At 35.1% G+C, this 24,393-nt stretch overlaps 1 protein-coding gene across 2 annotated transcripts in view; it reads left to right on the plus strand.

The window, feature by feature from the left end:
• LOC131051004 (uncharacterized) overlaps nucleotides 1–24,393 on the plus strand; it is an 87,583-nt gene that overhangs the window by 45,138 nt on the left and 18,052 nt on the right. For both annotated transcript variants that reach the window (XR_009107064.2, XM_057985327.2), the window contains exons 2-4: nucleotides 12,387–12,546; nucleotides 13,598–13,774; nucleotides 13,870–13,953. Coding sequence is in view for 1 of the 2 variants with exons in the window: in XM_057985327.2 (XP_057841310.1) it covers nucleotides 12,387–12,546; nucleotides 13,598–13,774; nucleotides 13,870–13,953 (421 nt within the window). In the remaining variant the exon portion in view is untranslated. The remainder of the gene's footprint in view (nucleotides 1–12,386; nucleotides 12,547–13,597; nucleotides 13,775–13,869; nucleotides 13,954–24,393) is intronic.

The following is a 24,393-nucleotide window of genomic DNA, read 5'->3' on the forward strand; positions in this document are numbered from 1 at the left end:
TACTATTTATAGTAAGTTAGTCTCCAAGCAGTGACTTGAAATTTTTAGTGTTTCCCTGGTTGGCATAACTATCAGTAAAAATATTTGAAGGCGACAATGATTTAAAGGGATTATCAACAATGTTTTAATATTTAACGATAAAGTGTAAAGTTAAATTAAATATTTAACTTTATCGTTATTTTATAAGGTTGGGAATATAAAGTAATGTTTAAAATATTAAAAGTTCCCTTTAATGGTACATTGTGGGAAATAATATTTTATTCTAATTGTATTATCCCACATTTAGGAAATGAAGTGTTTGCATCCAGGGAGAAGATATAAATGGAGGTTGAGAGCTCTCTTTTGGGATATGCTGGGATGAATTAATGTTATGCTGTTGGATTTCGTAGAAATCTGATTATTGGGCTTGGAGGACGGAATCCCTCTTTGCTAGCATTCTCTTCGCTGTTGAAAGACACAGTCAGGAGGATTAATGGTGTTTTCATTCAGGAAACACATTGGGCTTCATTTGGTGCTCTCGCATGATGTTTTTACAGGGGTTTGAAAGTGCAGATTTGAAAATAGTGTTTTTGCTACAGTACCGCGTGAACAGTGTTTTTGCTACAGTACCGCGTGAACAGTGTTTTGCTACAATACCGCGTGAACAGTGTTTTTGCTACAGTGCTGCGTGAATAGTAAAAATGCTACAGTGCCGTGAATAGTGCAGCTACAGTGCATGAACAGTGTTTTCAGCAGGTTCTATACTTGTGGAGTCTAGGTTTGAATTTGTTTATTATCATATGGTCTGTAATATTCTTCAAATCTGATTTGTATGCTTGGAGTTGGAATTAAATAAATACCATCAGCATTAATCCTCTTGTTTTTTGGTATTTGATATGTCTGGTTATTTTTATATTGAATAAACTTTGAAAGCTTTACAATAAATATCAGTTTACCAAATTTATCCTATAGCAAATCAAGAACCAAAAAATCCAGTAGTCAGCTTGCACGCCAACTGTTTGACAAAATTACACTAAGTAAAAAGGACATAAATTTAGTACCGAACAGGGGGTGCCCATTACAGTGAACTTGATTATATGTTTATTGACTTACAAATTGTCATTTATTTATATGCATCTTTTGCACTTTGAAATGTAAGTCGGCCTCCTTGGTTTTTGGCGCCAATAGTTAAATGGCATGTAGCGTGGCAATGTGAATGAGAAAGGGTCACGTTACCCTAGGATAGGACCCGGTCCTAAAGGGGGTTTGGATGTTGCCCCCCTATAAGCCTAGTTACAATCAATAGAAACTTTGTGCATTTTTGATTTATTTCACCTTCTAGGAGTAGAAAAATGACTCCAATAGGGACTTTTAGTAGTTTCGCACAAAATTCACATCAATTTGCAACATTTTCATCATTTTCTCTCACATTTCAAGGCAAAATTGAAATTCAACACTTACGAAAAATAAATTGACAAGCTAAGGCAATTTGACACTTAGGATCATTTCCTTGCAATTTTAACACTTCTGCATTTTGAAGGATCATTCCCTTGCAATTTTAACATTTTTGCATTTTGACATGACACCCTCTCATAAGCAAAGACAAACACTAGGAAATTATTGCTAAACTAAGACAACCTAAGCAAAACATCTACTCTAAAAAGCGGAAAAAGTGGGGGCTAGCGGAAAAAGTGGGGGTCCCTATTTGCAATGAGGCAATGTGTGAAAATGTCACAATAGGACCAAGAGATGGCTATGGACCTTTCCATGTCAAGCCAAAATTTATCAATTGTTGGATTTGGCTATTAGTCTATCCTAATTGTTGACAAGATTAAGAATCAATACCACACCTGCTCAGTATTGATAGGGTAACGATAACCAACCAATTTTATTGTGTTGTCATACAATGAAGTGCAATTACTCATGCTAAGGTGATGGACCGAATTGGGCACCAAAATCATGTGCATCAAAATTATATATCATCTAACCCATGGGTTATATTATTTAGAACATTTGGAAGGCATTTGATAGGCATATGCTTGAACTTGAAGTCAGCAATATGCTCTATAAGTAATCACCAAATATATCAGATATTTTGACAGTACAATATATATGTATCTCTAAAAATACACCATATGATGGACCTGGTGATAACTGTTTAGTGGAAACCATGATACATCACAAATCCCACCACATTTGGGTCTAGGCCAAAGCTAGATGGAAACCCAAACCAGATGGATGGGTCAAGATAAGTTTTGACGGTTCATCCAAACACAGTCCGAGAGAGGCTCGACCAAGGGGCCTCATTTAAATGGCAATAGGTAATCACATCCTCTCTTACCAGCATTATATTGGCCATTGGATCAACAATAGGCCATAGTTTCTAGCACTTAGAACATGAATACAAATAGCTGGATGACAAATAATAACACACATAGTAATATAGGGGGTCCACAAATTGTCATCTACCTAATTAATAGAATGGTGTCACCTTCACTTTCAACAACTTTCGCTGCCGTGATCAGCTCATATCACAACTTAAAAACAAAGCATATTTTGATTGAATTCAGGTTTTTTTGGGTTAGTTCAAAAGTTTCTTTTTCCAACAGAGCTGCATATAGTACAATACTATCACTGATTTATTGGCAACAACAACACTTACATCAAGGAACTGTGGTTAGCTCCAAGTGTATGAGGACGTAGATTCTCTTCAGAAGCATATTTAGGCAATTTGATCTACTAATTGATTGTCAACCAGTCTCACAAATGAACTAACACATTAAGTATTATTTTTTTTTTTCATTTCTGAGTATCAAACCCACTGTTATTGTAGGATTTTGTCTCAAATCACATGGTCATGTTAATACTCCCAAGCTTGCAACAACCTACATTAAAGTAAGGAGGAACTTGGCACCGAAACCATGGACTTGTGTATTTTGAGTCAATTTGCAACCTCTTGTGTTATCATGAGTTGGAACTGTAAATTAACTCGTTCAATCACCAATTTTCTTTCTTGTGACAAACAATTTAAAGTTTTGTTGTCTAATATGCCTTGTGTGTAGCTGCCCTTTTCCCTCATCATGTCCAAAGAAAGAGACTCACCATGTCACCAATTCATTTATAACAATAAATTTAGTGCCAAAGACAGATTTTATCCATTAGAATCAGTATTCCTTTGTTGCAAACATACATATTCTGTTCTCCAAGTTTCACTCGTGAATTGCATACAACTTCATTGGTCCCATCTTATGGATACGATAAAAAATCAAATTGTAGGCTTCACTAACACTAAACACACCCAAAGGGACATAATCATGCATAAATGTCAAGAACATTGAGCCATACATTCCTACAGAAAATACTTTATATGCCTCATGCCTCACTATATACAGTTGTCATGTAATTTCCTCTTGACTCTCATTGATGAAATAGAATCTCAACCTTATCCATAAAATGTTTCTGAAGGAATGGCATTTGAAGCTAGCCATACAACTTCAGGGAAACATTGAGAAGAAAAGGAATGGATTTGGCTCTAGATCTTATTAAGGTTTTTTGTCCAACACTAGCAACTTAGACAGGATTACCAGTGGTATATATATATTGTGATAACTATGGTGAGCAATAAAAAATGTTACAGCAGGGCAAATGTAGTAAAGTTAGATTGGATACCTGTTGAAGATGGATTTGATAAATTGTTCATCTAAAGGCAATATTGTAGATTTCAACGGTTTTCTAATTCGTTACATTCCAGATCCTCCCAAATTCATCACCCTCTGTTATTGTTTGAAAGTTCCAGTGAGTTAACAAACTGTATTTAGAATTTCAATGCATAGCAGGAGATTGTTACTGGAAATATGTCAGGCTTGGTGTGGAGGTGGCATACGCAATGCCTGCCTTCATTTTGTATAGCTTAGATTGTAATAGCATTCTATGCTTTCTTGAAATATGAGTTCTGTAACTGATACTGGGGTTTCTTTTTGGACGATTGTAACACTGAATTGTAATATGTAGCTCTTAGCTTCTTTTTTCTTTGGTCTTCTAGCTGTTAGAATATCAAAGTGAATTTATCACTGCAGCTGAAATGCCAAATGCTTCAAGTCCAGTCCAGAACGGTGCTTAGTCTGTTCTAAATTTTCTTCTCCTTTAATTTTAATTTGTCGATCTAAATTATAATGGAGGAAGACATCTCCATTCAAAGTTATCATCACCTTTGTTGTATTAATGAGTGATAAGATTGATGCACACAATGAGAGAATCTGGTATATATAGCAACTATCTTCACCCCTAACCCTAAGTCACAATGGTATTATGCACATGTTATTTAGTTTACATCAATGGTAAAGTGGTTGACATTATGAAGATAAAGGGGGTACGTCCTCTACAAACAAAGCAACTAGATACTACAACACTAACTCAACCTACCTAGCATATTTGAAATGACAAAATAGCACAATAGTAATATATGTTGACCTCCATCATTTTAGGGGGCTTTGTCCTTAAACCTAGAGGACCAAATATCTTTGTGCTTATCCAAATTGTTCTTGCCATGTTCAACACAAGGTGTCTTGTTGTCCTTGGCTGCAAATAAATGCTAGCAGTGAAGCTTTTTATTTTGTTGACTTTTTTGAGATGTACCTGCAGAGAAATTTAACCTTATTACTTAATCCTCCTCAAAGTGTTCCTTTAACATCGATCATTGTAGTCACAAATTTCTTCCAATGAAATTCTGATTTACTTCTATTTTTGTCTGCTTCATTTATGCCATCATGACAATTGACAATAGGTCATGTTGGACTCTGTATTGAAATCGAAGTTTCGACTATCCCTTTTCTCAAATACTCGTTATTTGGTATCTTCAATTGTCAAACCTTGATACTCCAAATCTCTTGCCATTAATTCCTAAATATTATGCTGCCAAAACCATCTGATTCCTTGCCTTGCTTCCCTCATTTTGCCAGAGGTTTGGATTTGCCCTTATTTGGGTATATTTTCCTTGGTGTCCTTAATCCCCAACTTTTGATTTTTTCGTATGTAATTTTTTTTGGAGTTGGAAATTTGTTCATCCCCTTATCCACATACTTCTTTTTAAGCATCTTTGATGCTCAACACTCAATAACTTCCTGCATATGTCCTATTAGAATTAGAGGTGCATGCATCCTATTCACATGGTACCAACTACCAAGTATGCAATATCCTCGAACTCTGATCTCTGACAAAGTCATGAGTTATGCTTGACACCCGATCCCCAAAACTTTGAAACTCTCAGGTTTTTTAAGGTTTGTTCTTGCTGACTTCCTTGCCTATCTCACGATGCATTTAATGATCTGATTTGATCCTATAATTGCCAAAACAGATTTTTTCATTCCAAAAACAATTGTTTAATTGAAAGGAGTGGTTTTTCTTGCTTTTCTAGCAATCAAGTTTCCAAGACTTTATGGTTTTTAGGCAACCTACTAGCACCATTCTAACAATTCTTGAACTTCACAATAGGTCTCCGGTGGCTTTTGGTGCAAAGACAAAATATAGTTTGAACAAAGAGATGCAACTGTAATATGGGAAAATAGATCTTAGACTAACATGTGCATTAACCCAGGTCAGTCCTCCCATGCAACATTAGAGATGTGAGTGGGCTTGGCTTTTGTTGATATTTTATGCAATAGGGATTTGTTCAGTGTGTGCAATGAACTAGGCTAAAGAAGGCTAAATTGAAGAAGTTTAACTGAGTGCAGAAGATACAGAACAAAAATAGAAAAAAGGAAAGCATATCTGGAAATGAGGTATAAAGAAGAACGTGTTGCTGAAATTTGGATTTGACTGGGCATGACTAAAATGCTAGGCGCTAGTGTACCAAAGGTTGTTTTGATGAAAGCTAGTGCAGGAAACAAAGTCAACATGGATTTGGGTTGCTATCCTCAAAAATTGAGGAAGAAGTGTTTGGATGCTAGCACCCTGCACTAGTGTCCTAAGGTTTTTAGTTGTATGAAATCTGAGAGTGTCTGTCATTGTCTGCTTTGTCTGTTTGTACCACTATTGCGATTGAATTCCTTTGAATTTGCATTTGAGTGGAAAAGGTTGTGCTGTATGTGGGCTTGCCTTAGTCAAACTTCATGTTGGTGTTCCCACCTCCACAACAACAATGATGATGATGATAACAATCGTGTGCTCCCTCAGGAGTAGAGGCAAAATAAATAACATAAATGAATAATTATTACTTTAGGCATGAAACCCTTGCTTGAATCTCATGTAAGGTGACGATGACTTGCTCTCATGAAGTCTTGCAAGAGGTTAGTACAACATGATAATAATGATAAATCATAAACAATAGATGATACTTGATAGCAGATCCTTGCATACTTGATAATACCTTCAGAGTTTTTAGCTTGATTGATGAGAGATTGTCAAAGGGAGTTGCAAATGAGAAAGGGAGTTACTTTTATACACAATTAACACCTTTTCACAAATAACTATTCGAGAGAGCCCAACAACAAGGTATTGATTGTTAAGGGCTCGAGGCTGACATTCAAACATTCAAATTTGGGGCAAAATTGGGAGGATTGTAATGTTGGGCACTAGTGTCCTGCCATATTTGGTTGTAAAAAATTTCAAATGGCTAGGCACTAGTAGATGTGACCAATATTGCCAATCTGGTCTCAAGACATGCACATTTTCTCATGATCAATCACATATGCCAAAGTGAGTGCTAAATCTATTGTGAAATTGTGAATGGTAACAATTTACGATGAGCACTACAACAATTACAAGAACATAATCATGATTTCCCAATGAGGGTTTCATGTGATCCGTTTTTAGGCAGTTTTTTTGGTGATTCATCTTGTTATCTTGAATTGATAAGGGACTACCTCAGTGCATCTTTTCTATATATGGAGTGTATTTATCATTCGTAAGAGGTTGGAAAAAGAGGGAAAACATTCTGTATGTAAACCAGTCTTATTGTTTCAGAAAATTCAACAAATTTGTTATTGGCTATACAATTTGTAGTGATACAAGTGTTTGGTTGATTTTAATGCGAATGATGGTCAAATTTGCATTGCTATATCTTTTGTTGTATTGTTTATTTTTGAAGAGAAGTTTACCTTCAAGGAGGTTAAAAAATCTTTGCTTATTCATTCGCTACAGGATTTGTTATTCTAGTTAGTAGATCTTCAAGGAGGGTGAGAAATATCTCTTGGAAGCAAGTGGAATTGCAATATTAAGAAAGTGATTATTAAGTAGAAATTTGTATTCGAATTATATTTGGAAGTTCATTTTATTCTAAGGCAATAACAATCACTGCATGGCAATGCTTTATGTTCAGAACCACTAGAAGAGTTGTGGGCAAAACCATAAATGCAAGACTTGAGGTATAATTGGTGCGTTTTTTGGCCTGCCGAGTTTTTTAAGCTAAAACTCCCAAGAAAAACTTGTCGAGTTTTGCCTGAAAACTCATTGTTTTTTCACAAAAATCTTGGCGAGTCTGGCAAAATCAATAAAAATGGTCCATACATGTCAAAAAATCATCTAAATTTTTTTAACCCCCACTTCTAGCCCGTGGGGAAATGAAATGTTCCATGACACCCCCTTAATCGTTGGGTTATTCTCACATCTAACACCTTGTGCAGCTTGCCATCGCTGCCACTTAAACCCAATGGGTTCTCCACTCCCAAACCCTCACTTCCAACCACAGAGGAACGGAATGTTCCCTTGCACCCCCTTGATAGTTGGGTTTTTCTCACATCTAACACCTTGTGCAACTTGCTGTCGCTGTCCCTCAAACCCTTTGGGGTCTCCACTGCCAAACCCCGACTAGTTATTGGGGTCTCTTGTCATACAAGAAATTTGATTACAATGAGGCGGGTCTGGGAGTAGAGACCAAAATTGAGAACTTAGACAACTAATTTTATCACTATCATAATATCATTGATCAATGATGAAATATCATACAATCAGCATTACATATTCAAATGTGATTATTAGAAATTTAGAACCTCTCCCAAAGTTTTCACTAGACTAGGGAAGAGGAATATGTAAAATGTTGTAATATGCTATTTATGAATTATGATAAATCATGGTGATGTTCAAAAGCAATCATCATAGATTAATAATAGTTGTCAGCTAACTATCATATCAGGATTCCGCATGAGTATGCAATTTTGTACTCAATTTGCATTCAAATCAATCAAGTTTTTAATTTAATAGAAAACACTTTTGTACTCATTGGATACATCTTGTCATTGTTTTTGCAAAAAAGATGTGTTTCTAATGAAATTTAAGCACTTTTTTGAGTTGCCCATCCTCCCAGCCAACTCATACATTAAAGAAGAGAAATCTTTTGGTGTGTAATTTATTTTCTATTTATTTTCCATGTTCATGCCTGAGTGTTAAGGGTACAAGGGATGTATAGGATCTTGCAATATTCCTAGAGCCCTTTCCTTGTGTGCACAAACATTTTATCTGCTGCACACTATGATAAGTCTATTGTATCCATACAGAATCTAGTGTGTTAATAGGGCTACCCACCTAGGTTTTGTAGTGTATGAAGTGAAGGAGGGAATGATTTATTCTTTTGTTTGTTGGCCATCCTCCCAGCAAACTTTGAGCATAGAAATTCTTAACTTCCTATAAGTTATTGGTAGCAGGTTGGAAATTGAACATTTCACATAGGATAATAAGCTGCTACTTTCCCACATTGATTTCTTCTCCCATAATTGCTTTTATATGTGGATGTTTAATGAGTGATTTCAGTTTGCCAAATCAATGTTGTAGGACTAACCCTTGAGAGATGGTTCTCGTGGCTTTGTCATCCTTTGTAGAATTTGTTATTTCCTGCCTGAAAAAATAAGGCCCCTAAATAATGTGCACTTTATATTTGCTCTTGTATGGACTGGAATGACACTTGAATAGAAGATGAAATACGCTCGATAGTTCATTGAAGATTTTAAATTCTTTTATCATAGATTATGTTGTGTTGGAAGCACATGAAGATAATAAACATATAATGATCAACAAAATAGCAGCAATTATAAGTAATGTTATGTTTGATTATATTGCATTCAGGGCTTTTCAAAGCCCTTCGTATTCCAGTGAGTAACCATCTAACAAAAAACTATTCCAGTGAGCAACCATCTAACGAAAAACTACTCAAATTACTACTCAACTAGCAAACTGACATTAAACTAACGTAAGCACCCAAACTAACATATAAAAAGATTATTAAGCTATCACTAACCATATAGAACGATAGGTTATAATTATATAATATATTTGTAACCTATGTACTAACACAATTACAAACACATTTGGATTACAAACTCCAACAAATTATAGGTCCAATGGTTCAGAATACTCTAGCTCAAGCAAAGATATGTTAAATTTTGAAATTGTAAAAGGGGCTTTAGTGGAATTATCTCTGCATCTGTATTGCCATCATCTACCAGCTTGACCAATGCATGCTTTCTACGAAACAAGTTAATTATCCAGATATAGTGTTTGTTTCATCGTGCTTTATGTGATGGGTCATTGAGTACTTATTTCAAGTTCTTGTTCGCTGGCTTTTCTCCTTCATGGCATCACAAAGAGTCATAAACGGCCAGCCTTCCTTGTGCATGTTTTCAATCTTTATGGCAGGTCTGCTTTTCAGAAAATGAGTGTAGCCTGTGCTGCTTGATGGATTGATCTATTCTTATAAGCAGCTGGTTGTTTATACCTGAGTATCCTGCATTTCATAGATTAAATTCCTGGGTAGCTATATCACACTTCAAAGCTCATGTATAGTTGTATTTGCTTCTAAACAATACAGATCTATTATAAACAATATCTTGAAGGGTTGAGGGAAGACTCTTGGGCGGTTGACATAATATGTATAGGCGAAAAAGAGTAAAAGAAAGAAAGTTGTTCTGATGTAAGGGCCAATTTTCATAAGGTTTAGGGCTTTTTAGGGGACATACTGTACCCTAAAGTTACCACATGGTAGAGCATTCCAAGGAGTTACATACTTGGCCCAAGGTAATCAGCATAGGTGACAAGTGGCTCATGTTAATAAGTAGCAAAAAAACACATAAGTTTATAAGTAGCAGAAAAAGGCATAAGTTCTGGCATGTAGTTGGTGTGAAGTTTTGGGGACAAACAATTTTTTGGTGGGAGTCCATGTTGTGTGCTTACACAATATTTTTATGTACAGAAATTATGTTAGGCATCGATTCACAATGTTTAGAGATAATCCAATTTTTGCTTTGATCTAAAATGGATCAGATAGAAAGATGTTTGGATATTAGACATGAGATCTCTAGTCACCAATCACCACAAGACACTAGTTTGGCTTGACAAGATTTATTACAGAGAAGCTCTTTTGAGTGAGTCCAATCCTGCATCATCAACCCTGAGGACAGCAAACCAAATATGTTGGTGTGAGCAGCATACTCCAGGAAGATGTGCCAACTTTCATAAGCTGGAAGAAATAATGTAGGATGGATTGATTATCTGTCAGTGTAATGTCAAATCATATTACTATCGTTTTCAGCAGTGATATGGGGTGAAAATTTAGCAGAATGGATTTTCTTGGTGAGTAAATCTGTATAGGAGTGATTGTGTGGCTCCCAAATTTGGTTAGTAAGATTCTCCACTTGAACGAATGTTTCATCTCCATCGCAATGCTGGTTTTGGCATTTTGAATAAAAACGACGTCTTTCACAGTATAGGGATTCTTTTTAGCGGTTGCAGAAGTATTTCATTAGTATACAAAGTTGCTTCGTAGTAGGACAAAAGCAGCAGGTTTGAGATTGTTGATGGGGAGGGTCACACTGGTTTATTATTCCATTGAAGAGATGCTCCTGTATTTTGCTTTGTAATGGCAGTTATTTGATGGAAAGATGAGGCACAGTTGTTTTCTTCCCAGAGTCTTCCCAAACTAAGTATCGCCATGATCTATGTTCTTTTAGGCATGTGTTTTGGTTTATATTTTCTATAACTGATTTTTGTTCGTGTATGTTTCCATTGCTTCAGCTTGTGTTACTATGAATTGGAGCATAATTTTAGCTTATTTTTCTCCACACACACTAAGCATATTCCTTGGTGCAACTGTGGTAAAGAGCACTAATACATTTTATTCTTGATAAGATGTGCATTGGTGAATTGTTGTGGGAAATCCTAAGCAATTGCAGATCAGGATTCCCTTAAGTTGCTGTTGCCGGTGGAAAATTATGTTTCGATCCTCACCTTTTTTTCATCTTATTGGGGTTGGATACAGATGCATGATTTTTCTCTAATACATCCTTTGGGCAATTGTTTTCACCTAGTTTGAAATTTGTAGTTTTTGAAGCTTGTTCATTTTTCTGGGTTAAATTTGTACATATATTTTCTCTATATGTAAAACATACCAGTAATTGTAGAGCTGCCTCGTTGAGCTTGCTTTTTTGTGAGCAAAAAGGGTTGGCTGTTCAGAAATCATTTGTCATATGAAGCTGTGATAACAAATATAAAATATGATCCAGCTGGGAAAGCTGATCATATGAGTCTGATTAAGGTTTCAGTACCTTAATGCCCATGTTATTGATATTTTGGCAAATGTTGCATGTGTTAATTTTAATGTTGAAGTTCTTAATATATTGGCTTGTTGAGTAAATCTTTGGCGAGCTAAGTAGTGAAGGTATATTGAAGAACTTTGTTACTATTCTGAAGTTCACGTATCACGTATATGGTTCTGCCAATAACTATAGAACATATTTGACCCCTTTGTATGGTTACTTATGAGATTTTGATTGATGATTATCATTACTACAAATAGTAAATACCCATGAGAAGGGTGTTTCTCTAAACCTATCTTATTTAGACTTTGGATGTGTATGGGTTGCAAATTATGGTAAAGAGTACGACAACAAACTTTTGAGATAACCCAACTAATATACCTTTAGAGACTCCTTATTGCTGGAATAGTTCTCCATATCTAACAAATTTGAAATTATGTTGACATACTTGGAATTTTCAAAGTTTTTACTGCTATTATGCATTTGCTATAGTCCCGGCTAGTCTGAACGTGTTATCTTTTACATCTATTTGCTCTCTGAATTGTTAAGGGATGCATAGTAAAGTTCTGCTGTTAATCTGGTTAGGATTTAAATCTTGAAATTTCTGAGCATGAGATAATCGTAAAACACAGATATTATTGTGCTTCCTTCCTTGAATAGGATTTTATGTTATTGGAAGCAAGTTTTTTCCACCCTCTTCATACTAAAAAAATTATGTATCAATGGCTGGTTAGAAGTTATGCCGTCTGATGCTCGTACTAAATTTCATTTTCCAAAGTATGTTCACATCTATCTCCACTTTTTAATAAGTTTACTGGCCACTTTTTAATATGTTTACTGGCACATAGATCCACTCATTGGCATCTGATGATTGATATGCACTTGCAGCACGTCTTTTGTTGGAAAGGAGGAGGTAGTTGTCACTCATGAGGACTTAGATAACCTGTGCCATTTGCTGGAAATAAAAGATGGAGGTCCTGCATGGCAAGAAATAATGAACCGATCAACACCAAAAATGACCTACCAAGCATGGCGTTATGAACCAGAGGTATCTCTTCATCTCTTTATAAAATTGTAGTATTTCTCTGTTCTTTTGGACATCCTTGCCGAATCGGGTATGGGTACAAAATATCAGCACAGCAGAATATTTTTTGGGGTTGGATACGTTTTCGGTACGTTCATACACATATCTATATAGATATATGTATATACGTACATATCTATATACATATATGTATATACGCGCGCGCACACACACACACACAGCTAGAAAATAGAATTAAGTTTAGAATGTCATATACAATACATTTGCTAAACAAAACCATTACAAATATCAAATTTTGAAACATAACATACTAATTTAAATTCAGTTTTCAATATCAAAAAGATCAAACTAGAATCTCATGATAGATAAGTTCTGAGTTCACTAATCAACATTGTAGGTCGTAAGAATATCAAAAAGATCAAACTAGAATCACTAAACATTTTGGCATCCAGAAACACGAACACCAGATGTACCCACATGGGATTCGTTTCAGAATCTGATTCTGGTACGTTTTGTACCTGGAATCGCCTGAAAAATCCCACAATTCAGTTTGCCGGAAAATCTTTTCAGTTCCGTTTGTCTTCCAAAAGAGAGAAAAGGAACTGTAAGATGGGATCAATTGAAAATCATAAAGACATCCCTTGGATTTTGTGGTTCACTCAGCACTTGTGAGGTAAGATCCCAATATATGGGGTAACAGATTTGAGTTGTCATTTCATTAACTAAATTCTGTTTGATAAGTCAGTTGCATATAATTGTTTGCAAAGTATTGCATGATAGCAATTTGCATCTTCATGCAGATCATCTCTTTATGTGGTTAGGATTTAGTAGGGTAGGCGGGGGTTGAATTTATGGTTTAAAACAACTTGCTTATGTTAATTCATTTGAGTTTGGAGCTGTCAACTTAAGATTTTGAAATCTTGTAGTTACAATTCTTTTTTAAACATCGTGTATATGCTTGTTAACGATTTTTAGGTAGATTTATCAATTGATTCTATTGAATAATATGCATTCTGACTACCTATTATGTGCCAACCACAATTCCATTACCTAGATTGGTCCTACAGCATACTGTAGCAGAACGGTAATTGATGATGTGACTCCAGAGATAATGAGAGATTTCTTCTGGGATGATGATTTCCGACCCAGGTGGGATAACATGCTTATTTATTTCAAGACTCTGGAGGAGTGCCCTGTTACAGGAACCATGATTGTCCACTGGATTAGAAAGGTAACTTTTGTCTTCTTTAAATATAAACTGAAATCTCTTTATATATTTTTATTTATATGTTGGTTTCTGATATTGATTTATGCTGTATATTGTAGTTTCCTTTTTTCTGTAGCGATAGAGAATATATCATTGGCCGTCGAATTTGGGAGTCTGGAAGGACATACTTCTGTGTGACAAAGGTACAACTGGCTGAATTTTTTCTTGTCCCAAAAAATGTCTTATTTTATTTCTTTTCTGGTTTATGTTACCTTTATTACTGCGTTAAAGTTTTGAGAAACTGTCTTCTCTGCGGTTGTTTGGTATTCAATCTGCAGACAAATGGATTGGGACTTTAACAAGAGAAAAGAACAATCCAAGATAAATGCCTTGTTCTTAGAGCTTTATCTTAGTATTCTGCCAGACATTGAAATCTCAATTTATTTTATGATCTATTTGTTCGACATTATCCTTGAGATCGACACATGTATGACTAAAATTTGGTTGATCTACTTACTAATCCATGAAGTGTGGATAATTGAAGGTTGTGATGTTTTTTCCTAATCCATAATCATTACAAACATAAATTCTGGTTAGTGAATAAGATTACCAATACCTGGTAAAGAGGACTGTTTTGATTGTATTTTATAGTTTTTGAAAGACATGATCTTTTCCTCTAATCAGCAAAAATGTATCCTAAGACATTCATCTTCTTATGAACAAGGAAATATCAATCTGTTTGCAGGAAAAGGATTTCTAAGAATATTCATTCTTCTTGACCAGTGCACAAGTTGTGACATGTAAATTGAAACATTGTCAATGGTTGGAAAGGTATGGTAACACTTCAAAGAATCCATCAGAAGGATATGGTTTAAAGTCTGTATTGATCTCCTCAAGGGAATATTTGGATCCTTAGTTAGACTCTCCTGGCAACCTGAGAGTGCTGTCAAGCTTAGCTTCCCTGAACGTATTGTTCACCTATTGCCAGTGCTTCTCAAGATAAAGAAGGATTCTTTCTTAAGTAGCTTGCCTAGAATATCCCTGTCATTGTGTAAGAATGATTCTAATACCAAAATCACAGAAAAATTGGCTTACCTAGTGCCAATTCAAACCAAGCACCTACAATCATATTGGTGAAGTACTATCCTTTTGAAGAAAACCTGGTTCTTGTGTGGTCAAGAATTTAAAATCACAGGCTAGAAGGTAGCAGTAATAATATGCTGCAATATATAATTTGTGGTTTCATATCGGTATTAAGATGAATATGCTATTTTGATGGGCACATTCTTTCAATTTATCAGTAGTATATTTATGTATATGTATCAATTATCTTTGTCAGAAGGATAGTGCACATTGATTTTGCCTGCAACTTCTCAGAAAGAACAAGAACAAGAAGCAGCAGATGAAGAAGCAAAAGCAAAAAAGGAAGATGAAGAAAGAGAAAAAGAAAAAGTTAGTATTGAGGACAATGCCTTTGTAAATGGGGGTGGGGGAATTTTATGCCCTTAACCCTATAGTGTCTACTGGATTATGAGTAGTGCTTGTGGCTTATTATCATTATTATATTGTTATTTAGTCATTTAGGTCGGCCTAGGGCCTATATGTTGTTATCTATGTTGGCTTGGGTTATATCCTTGGCATAAATATGATATATATAGGAGGTAGAGGTTAGCTATTATCATCATGTTGAGTATTGTGTTCTTGTTGAAGACCATTGGAGATATCCTCCCTCAAAGTGGATTAGGAGGTTGCCCCCTCGAAGTGGCATATTATTATCAAGTATTTGCATCACATTCACTATTGTATTCTTCTATTGTGCAAATGGTTTCATTACACAATACTTCTTATTTTTGTAAAGTTCCTAATTCCTTACCCACTAGTCTCCAGGTCTAAACCTATTATAGGGGGAGATCTTTCTTGTATTCTTGTTGTTCAAATGTTGTAGTTATCTGTTTATTTTATGTAACCAAAGAAATGAGATCAAAAAAATAAAAAAAATAAAATCCTAAAGGTTCCATACATCTGCATTATTTGCAAACATGTAGGAAAACAACACAACATTTACTCATATCGTACCTTTATGTTCATCAAATATTGGAGGGCGTAATATAGTCAATTGGAATAAATTATAGACTTAACTAAACCAAGTCCTAATCACGATATTTGCAATTAACTGCAAGAATCATACCTTTCCTTGTATTTTGAAACATATGGCTGGAAAAAGCTGGGGAAGCTTGAACAAATATTTAAAGCCATCGGATAAAGTAATCAATAATCATTCAGAAAAAGTTGGAAGTAAATATAGGAAAACATATAAAAAATGAAAGAATCAAGAGAAACTCATTGTCTAGAATGCAGTTAGGATGAGCAAGGATCAAGAGAAGCTCATTGTTGGAAAAATTGTGAACCAGTGTAGTTTGTCACTACCACAGATACCACGGTTGACTACTAGGGTTCCAGTAGGGGTATTTTTCACCAAATGGCAAATTATGTGATGTTTTATCAGGATCCAACTGCGTAGTTTTTGTTTCAACTTTGCTATTGAATCTTGATAAAACATCACATAATTACAAGGTTTATATAAGACTTGCATTTCTGATCTTCAAAATTATCACACATAATGGCATGATCAAAGCTAGTGTTTAGATTTAAATATTGAAGATTTTGCTAGATATATTGGTGAGGCAGTTGAGAATATTTGTAGTTGGGCTATGAGTGGTGGCCAAAACAATAGGAAAAACAGATACAAAGCGAAAATTTCTCTCCAAAACGGAGGATGTCAAAACCCATGCACAACTTGAGTTACTCAAAGGTTAGTGTTGGTGCCCAACTTTGTAGTGCATGAATTTGCCTAAGTCTTTGGTACTCCTTTGCATTTTTTGCACTTGGCCTTGTGTATAATCAGTTTGAGATGTTTTTCGTGTATAATCAGTTTGAGATGTTTTTCAAATGGGCTCCCTTGGTGAAAATTGCTTGAATGTTGCCCTTCATCATCCCCCATTTTATCCATCTGTTCAAGTTTCCAAAAATCCAAAGAAATACCAAGTATGGGGTGTTTTTGGTTATTGTATGGTGCCTTTGTGAGGTTGCAAACTTTTAGTGAACTATTGGACATTTTTTCTCCGAGTTTAATATCCTATTCCAATGCAATCCCTCCTAAAAGTTTCACAAGGTCTACAAATTCATTCATTCCTTACATTTTCCTCGCTTTTCGTCACTTGTGGGATTTCAATGCAAATCTGGATATTTGTTTCTCGTCTCGTTCTCTTGTCCACTTTTGCTCCCAATCTCTGCAATCCCCCTCTTCTCTTCACCTTTGTGGACTTCCAAAGTGGATACAGACTTCTTCCAATTCCAGCATCTACTTCATGTCCTCTTCTGCAAAGTTTCTCCACAATCCCTTTCCTATTTTTGCAGAATTTTGAGGTCCATCCAAATGTTTTCCTTCTTTCCTGCTTTTGGATATTCAAACTTTCAATTCCCGTATCATTTCTTGCATTTTCTTCCTTTCCCCTTTGTGGGATTCCTTCATACATCCAAACATTTGGTCCCTCGTCCCCTGTTTCAACATTCATCTTTGCAATGTTCATCACACCTTTTGTTCCTTCCAGTATCCTTGTTTCCACCTCTAGTGGAATCCCGATAGACATCTAGATCTCCTTTCCTTTACCATGGTCCCCCATCTCTTCCCTTTTGCAGATTTCCAAAGTGGATTTAGATTTCTGCCTCTACTTCATCTAGTTCTCCAATTGGACATCTTGTGTTGATGTCCAGTCCTAGGTCTTTTCCCCACATTTCTCCACGACGCTTCATTAGTTTCACCCCTTTTGCGATGTTTCATTGAACTTTAGGACTTGTATTCTCCCATCTAGTTTTGACCTTTGGTCTTCATCCAAAACCTTCCATTTCTCACATATTCTACTTTGGACTTCCGCATTTCTTTTTTAGTTGCTTCTAGTACTCACTTGATCCTCCCATAATGCCATTAATGCCAAATTTTATCTTGGATCTACCAGATTGGATATTATTGTTGAAAATCCATTGTTTAATCCTAAGGGTGTGGATTCAAATGCAAATTCAATGATGGAGGATGAGGGCAATCATATTGCCTTTAATGCAGTTGTTGAGCTCTAGATGCCAGTGTTGCAAGACTCGCAGAGTCTAGAGGCGGGTCGTCCTTGCTGAGGCCCATGGCCTTTGGACTTGGACTCGGCCGAGTCTGGCCGAGTTTTGGCAGACTCGCCGAGTCTCGTGGGTCAGACTCTGCCACATAGGCAGAAAATAATAAGAAAAAAAAATATTAGTTTTAAATGAAAAAAAGGGTCTAGAGCACGAGGAGACCCATTGGAGGACCTCGAGGATGATGTGGATGAGGATATGGATGACACTGAGCGTGAGCCTGAGCCTCAGACACAGGTAGAGATCATGGCTACAGAACGTTCTAGGACCTATCTTAGGCGCACACGTAGTATAGTTGTGGGGTCGACTGATATTGGCTCCTCTGAGCCTTAGACTTCTAGGCTCTAGCTGTTATTTTGAACTTGATATATGTTTTGAACTTTTGATGACATGGTTTTCATATTCCATGAATTTTGTAGACATTTGACACTCTCTATATTTCTAATTTGTTATTTAGTTTAGCTCATTTCCTTCAGCGCAAACCTAAAATTTGCATTTATACTTATGTGATCAATGTAAACTTGTGTATGTGCTTCTATTTGATAAGATTATTGTGTCTTTACTGTTTATTTATTAAAAAATGCATGAAAGAAGTATAAAATCATTAAAAATCTTTGAATTTCTTGGGTTTTTCAATTTGTTGAGTCTCGGCAGAGTCTGGGCGCGAGTCCGAGTCCAAGTCCAAGTCAAAAATCAGCTTGCCGAGTCCGAGGCGAGTCCTAGGCTTGTAACTATGTTAGATGCCAATGATCCTCACATCTGATCCAATTTGTCCATCTTGAGAATTTTGTTGGATTGCACTTGCTTGGCACGCTATGTCTAGTTCTTAGTCAAATTGCTGCAAGTGATTTGATGACTGAGCAAAGAATTATAAATATCAGTTCATTTTTTAGAACGAAGGTTGGTTATTTCTACTTTTCATGCAATTATAAGTGCTGAGGAGCTTCTAGGGTTTCAACTCCTGCAAATTTAGTTGTCATTAGAGCAACATCATTTTTAAATCATTAGGAGGTCATTATATTGTAGATCTGTAGGGGAATTCTATGCTTAGGTTCTCTCTTGCAACATTTGTTTACATGCATGTAATAGGTATTTGATGAATGTTGCAACATTTTAATTCATTACAAGCTTTGTAATGGCCATTTCTTAATTCTATATGGATTTTGGCAATTTGGAGATGGATAACTAAGAATGTTCAGTTTTTTGATATCATTATTTCTGGTGTATGTATTTGCACAACTCATTATCCTTTGTGATTTCATTATTTGTTGTCATGCTTCATACCCACATCTTGATGGACATATTGTCATTGATGATAAGTGGATTTGCTAAACATTGGTGACAAGAGGATTTGCTAAACCATGAACACTGCCAAATCTATTGAACAGTCTTCTAAGATCATACATTGAGATGTGCACACAGTCCCAGTCTAAATACAGTCTTCTAATATGCATACAGTCTGATAGAATATATATATTCAGACTCATCTGCACAAATGACAGTGATGGAACATTATACAGTAGTTGATGACAATATATATACAGAAACATATAACAGAAGGAATATGTATACAGAAATGTATATATATATATATATATATATATTGTAAGTCTATCTACAGTCATATATATAACTGAAGTATATACAGAAATATATAACTGAAGTCTATCTACACAGCAGATTGGTTATCATACATCGAGTTTATATAACAGCAGAAGTATATTAAGAGATGTAATGGTGGATGCAGCACAAACACCATACGATTCTATCTATAAGTAGCCAGACTATATTAAATCGGGAGAAAATTATTTTTTTCAGCACCGTTGATTTACAAAACTGGGATACTTTTCAGTATCGTGTTGATCTATAAAATCTGGAGCAAATAGCGGATTATTTATATCAATTTGAAATCGATGAAATAGAAAATCTCTAATTCTAGTAATACAACAAAGGCTGTAGTTCTCTTCAAACAATCAACGCACATATATTATCGTCATCACCAAAATATACGGGGCACTAGATGTTTTCACTTGGCATATCTGGTCAAATTGGGTCAAAGCAATGATCGTGTCTAACAAAATCGATAAAGAATAACTCAAAATCAAATTTAATATATTGGAATCAGGCCTGGGATTTGACAGGCTATATGGCCGTTTTTTCACTTTTGGACTGTATATGACAGCTTAAAAAATTATCAGACAGTATGTATTGACATGCTATATTTTTCTAAAGATGTATATATGACATTTCAAATAATTAATAAACTCTAAAAATTTATAATAGATAATATATATTATATAGTATTATAATTCATAATATTGATATATATTGTTTTTAGAATTTTTTTTATAAAAATACAAATTTATTTAGAATATTTTAAAATGGTAAGATATTATTGTTTCTAATTTTGAAAATATTTTAACATGATTTTTTAGAATAGTTTCTATTTTCGTATATGAATTTGGAAACTTGTCATAATTGAATCAATTTTAAAATATTTTAATATGATTTTTAAGAATAGTTTGTCTATTTTTATATGAATTTAGAAACTTAGTAAATTTTATTTTTTACATATTTTTAGTAAGATTGTCTTTAAGATAAATTTAGAAACTTATCATAAGATTTTATCATAAATTAAATTTTTTGACAATTAATATTTTTCTAAAAATATCAAATGAAAGTCTTCAAAACAACCAAACTGTCACAAAAAATTCATTTGACAAATAAGGGTGGCCGTCAAATTCCAGGCCTGATTGGAATCGATGCTAGGATTGCAGTCAAGTTGATGATTAGGCAGAAAGTGTTTAGTCGACAACACAAAAGGCATTGACTTTCCAAGTAGTTGCGATGTTAATTTCATTCCATTAGTTGCGATTTTTTTATTTTTATTTTTTTGGTTAACATTAGTCAAAGTTCTATGAATGGGTGCGGCGGTTTAGCTAAGGAAAGATTTACGACTCTTTGAAGAATCCTCCCAAACATTTGTAAAGATGTATAAATATATATATATTTCTCTGGTGATAATATAAAAGAAAAAGTAGTAGAAAGAAATAATTCTGAAAAATATCTTTCAGATGAAAGGGAATACATTTCTGGAATATAATTCAGAAATATTGAAGAAAAATTAATGTATAAAATGCTGGCAGATTAAAGTGTGAAGTAAGGTAGATAGTTCTGATATTATCTTCACAGTGTGAGAAATTTAAAAAGGGGGATAATGCTGGTATTATAGAACTTAGAAGAGGAAGGGCTGTTTATTGCTTGTGGGTGTATATATATATATATATATATATATATATACATACATATATAAGAAGGGTGCTGTGGAAGTATTGTGTTCTGAGATGAATGGGCAGATATTAAAGAGAGTGTAATGATGTAATCAGAATTCTGTATCAGACTTCTAAAAGAAGTGAATCAAATTGGAGTTGCAGATTTATGCTGATATTTGCAGCAAAATTGTGAAATAATCTTGTGTAGAGGTTGGTACTTTGCATAGGTGAAGTTGGTGCTTCAATTGGGTGAAGTTGGTGCTTTATCCTTGTGGGTTGGTGCTCACTAAATCAGAATTGGGTGAAGTTGGTGCTTTGTCCTTGTGGGTTGGTGCTCACTAAATCAAAATTGGGTGAAGTTGGTGCTTTGTCCTTGTGGATTGGTGCTCACTAAATTATAATTGGGGAGTTGGTGCTTCCAGTGGGTTGGTGCTCACAAACTTTAGAGGTTGGTGCCTACAATCTTTGTAAAAGACAATTATAAAACTACTTGCATAATTACCGTGGTTTTCTCCCTCATTGGGTTTCCATGAGAAAAATAATTGTGTTCCTTGTAAATGTGTATGATTCATTGAGTTGCATCATTAATTCAGTTTCTTAAAAAGAAGTAGAAAATTTTATAATATACTGATTCACCCCCACCTCTCAGTATATTTGAGTGCTCTTCACATCTTGCAGTTGTGTAATGATGTGCTTATTAGTTTAATAAGAGGTATTATGTGTAGTAGGTTAGTCTTTGGTCTGGTGATAATGTTTGAGATCAAGTGTACACTGGGTGTTACTACAACATTTTCAATTTGTTTATCGTGAGTTGTGATTTTTTGTAATGTCCCTTGCTAGGGACTGCCTGTTTAACAAGCATCATCATACATTATTATGCCTTAAGTCAGATTATTAAGCTAGAGACAATTAATTGTTCATAATACCATGAATAATTATTATATTTAGACCTCATCCTTACTTCGTTCCTCATCCTAATGGAGGACGGGGAATCACTGTCATAGGGTGCTTGGAAACCACCTCCACAAGTAGTCCCAAGGGTTTCATGAACACCCATCAATACCACCACTTGGCCCAAGGGTTTCACTAACACCTGTCAATACCACCTCGTGGGGCTCATATGATTTTATATCCTTTCATTTCCCTCAAGGTATGTGACTTTTGGGTTGTAGAGACATATCTTCCCATCAACATACCTCTTTTAAACAAATCAAATTATATCTAATATCTTCTTTTAACAAACAAAACATACTTCTTGCCAATCGCACCCCTTTGATTTAATACTCTTTATTTCCTCATCACAAATTGCGAGCGCTTCCTTTACATGCTAATAGTTCCCTTAATATTTTAATTGATGTCTTTGTTAAGGGAGTCAGCCATTCTTTATATTAATTGCTGTGTATTTGTACTATCTGTTATCGCTGCTTACTTTTAAATTAATTGTTGCAAAGGCAGACAGATCTGACATGGTCTGCCACTAACTATGTACAATTGTTAATCTGATTAACATATATTAAACGATGTCTTTGTTAAGGGAGTGAACCATTCTTTATATTAATTTCTGTGTATTTATACTAATTGTTGTTGCTGCTTCTTTTAAATTAATCGTTGCAAAGGCAGACAGATCTGACATGTGTCAGATCTGCTCTGCTACTAACTATGTACAATTGTTAATCTGATTATTGGGTTAAGGATGGAAAATGACATTTTTCCTATTAGGATACCTCTAGGGAAGGCCCTCTCAGGTCTAGTTGAACTCTAAGCGGAGAGATTACCCTCACTTAGTAATTGATCCATTGTTGATCCATTGTTGCCATGCTAGATAATAAGTTAGAGGCCCGTTGCCTTTGAGGTTGACAGTCTTGGTGCTTATAGAATGACCTGGCTTTAGGGATTTGGGTATGTACAATTTTTAGCACCAACATAATGGCGTCATTCCTGGGGACATTATAATTCAGCCAATAATATAAAAACCTTGATGATTTGGCATTATTAGTTTGTTATTGGGTAAGTTGAAACATCATCAACTCATGCCAACATCGCTGTGTCGTTGCTGAGGATATAAATTCTTGTTTTCATATTGAAGACCTTGTTAATCTTGTGAAGGGTATTGTTTGTGGATAAATTGATAGCTCGTCCCCTACGCCAACACACTGGCACAAAAAGTTAGCAGGAATGTAAGTTTTTGTTTGGTATTGTGAAGTTTTAGCTGCTAGGAAAATGTTTTCTCTTCCAAGTGATGAGTGGTGGCTCTGTTTTAGTCAAACCCAAAATCAATTTATGCGTCAAAAGACTTGAAGATGGAGACATGAAGGCAGCTCAAATACCAGCAAAAGCAAGAAGCTATAGCTCATTCAGGGAGACAAAGAATGTGGAAAACTCAAAATAATGGAAAAAGCATTCAGACCTACCTATCAAAATTCGGAAGTTAGCACATCATATAGAAATTGTTTGTTCAAAGATTCAAGAGAACAATGCTTGTATACTTCTAAACGTCTAGTTGATAACATAATCAAAATACATTGAAAAATGCAATGGTCTGATTATGAGGTAAAAAGAGAAGATATGCTTATTGAGAGGAGAAAGGCGTATAAAATGATTGATGAATATATGCAAAGTCATAACATGCAACATTGGATCTGGTAACATACTTTGATGGCCATCATCCGAACTCTCCCACTATGGCATATAGATATGAAATGGAACAAGAAGACTTGCTATATTACCTTGAAGGGGAGGTATGTGAGCTTCTGGCAATACTTGAATCTCAAAAGGCTTAGATACAAGGTTATGATATAATTATTAGAAGGAGAGATGTGGATAGAATCCATGATGTATAAAATATTTGCATAAAAAAATAGGATGTGAAAGGACATTTCACTGGTCAATACCTCATTTGTTTTGACATATCATACAAAAATGAAATTGAAAAATGTCTAGCACACCTTGAGCTGTTGGAAATTCAAGGCAACTGCACTTGAACGTGTAGCTGCCCTGTTAGTGAGCAAAGAGGAAGAACTTCCTTATGAGGAAGATTACATTAATTACTATCAAGATGAGGATAATCAGCATGTTTTATTTGAAGATGGCTTTATGGAAGAAGATGAATATAGTGTCTATGATGCAACTGATCCAAGTTTTTGCTGTGAACATTGTGTTGATCTAGATAAGTATGAGTTGCTCACTCACAAT

Source organism: Cryptomeria japonica, chromosome 6, assembly GCF_030272615.1.
Source record: "Cryptomeria japonica chromosome 6, Sugi_1.0, whole genome shotgun sequence".
In the NCBI taxonomy this organism is placed as follows: domain Eukaryota; kingdom Viridiplantae; phylum Streptophyta; class Pinopsida; order Cupressales; family Cupressaceae; genus Cryptomeria; species Cryptomeria japonica.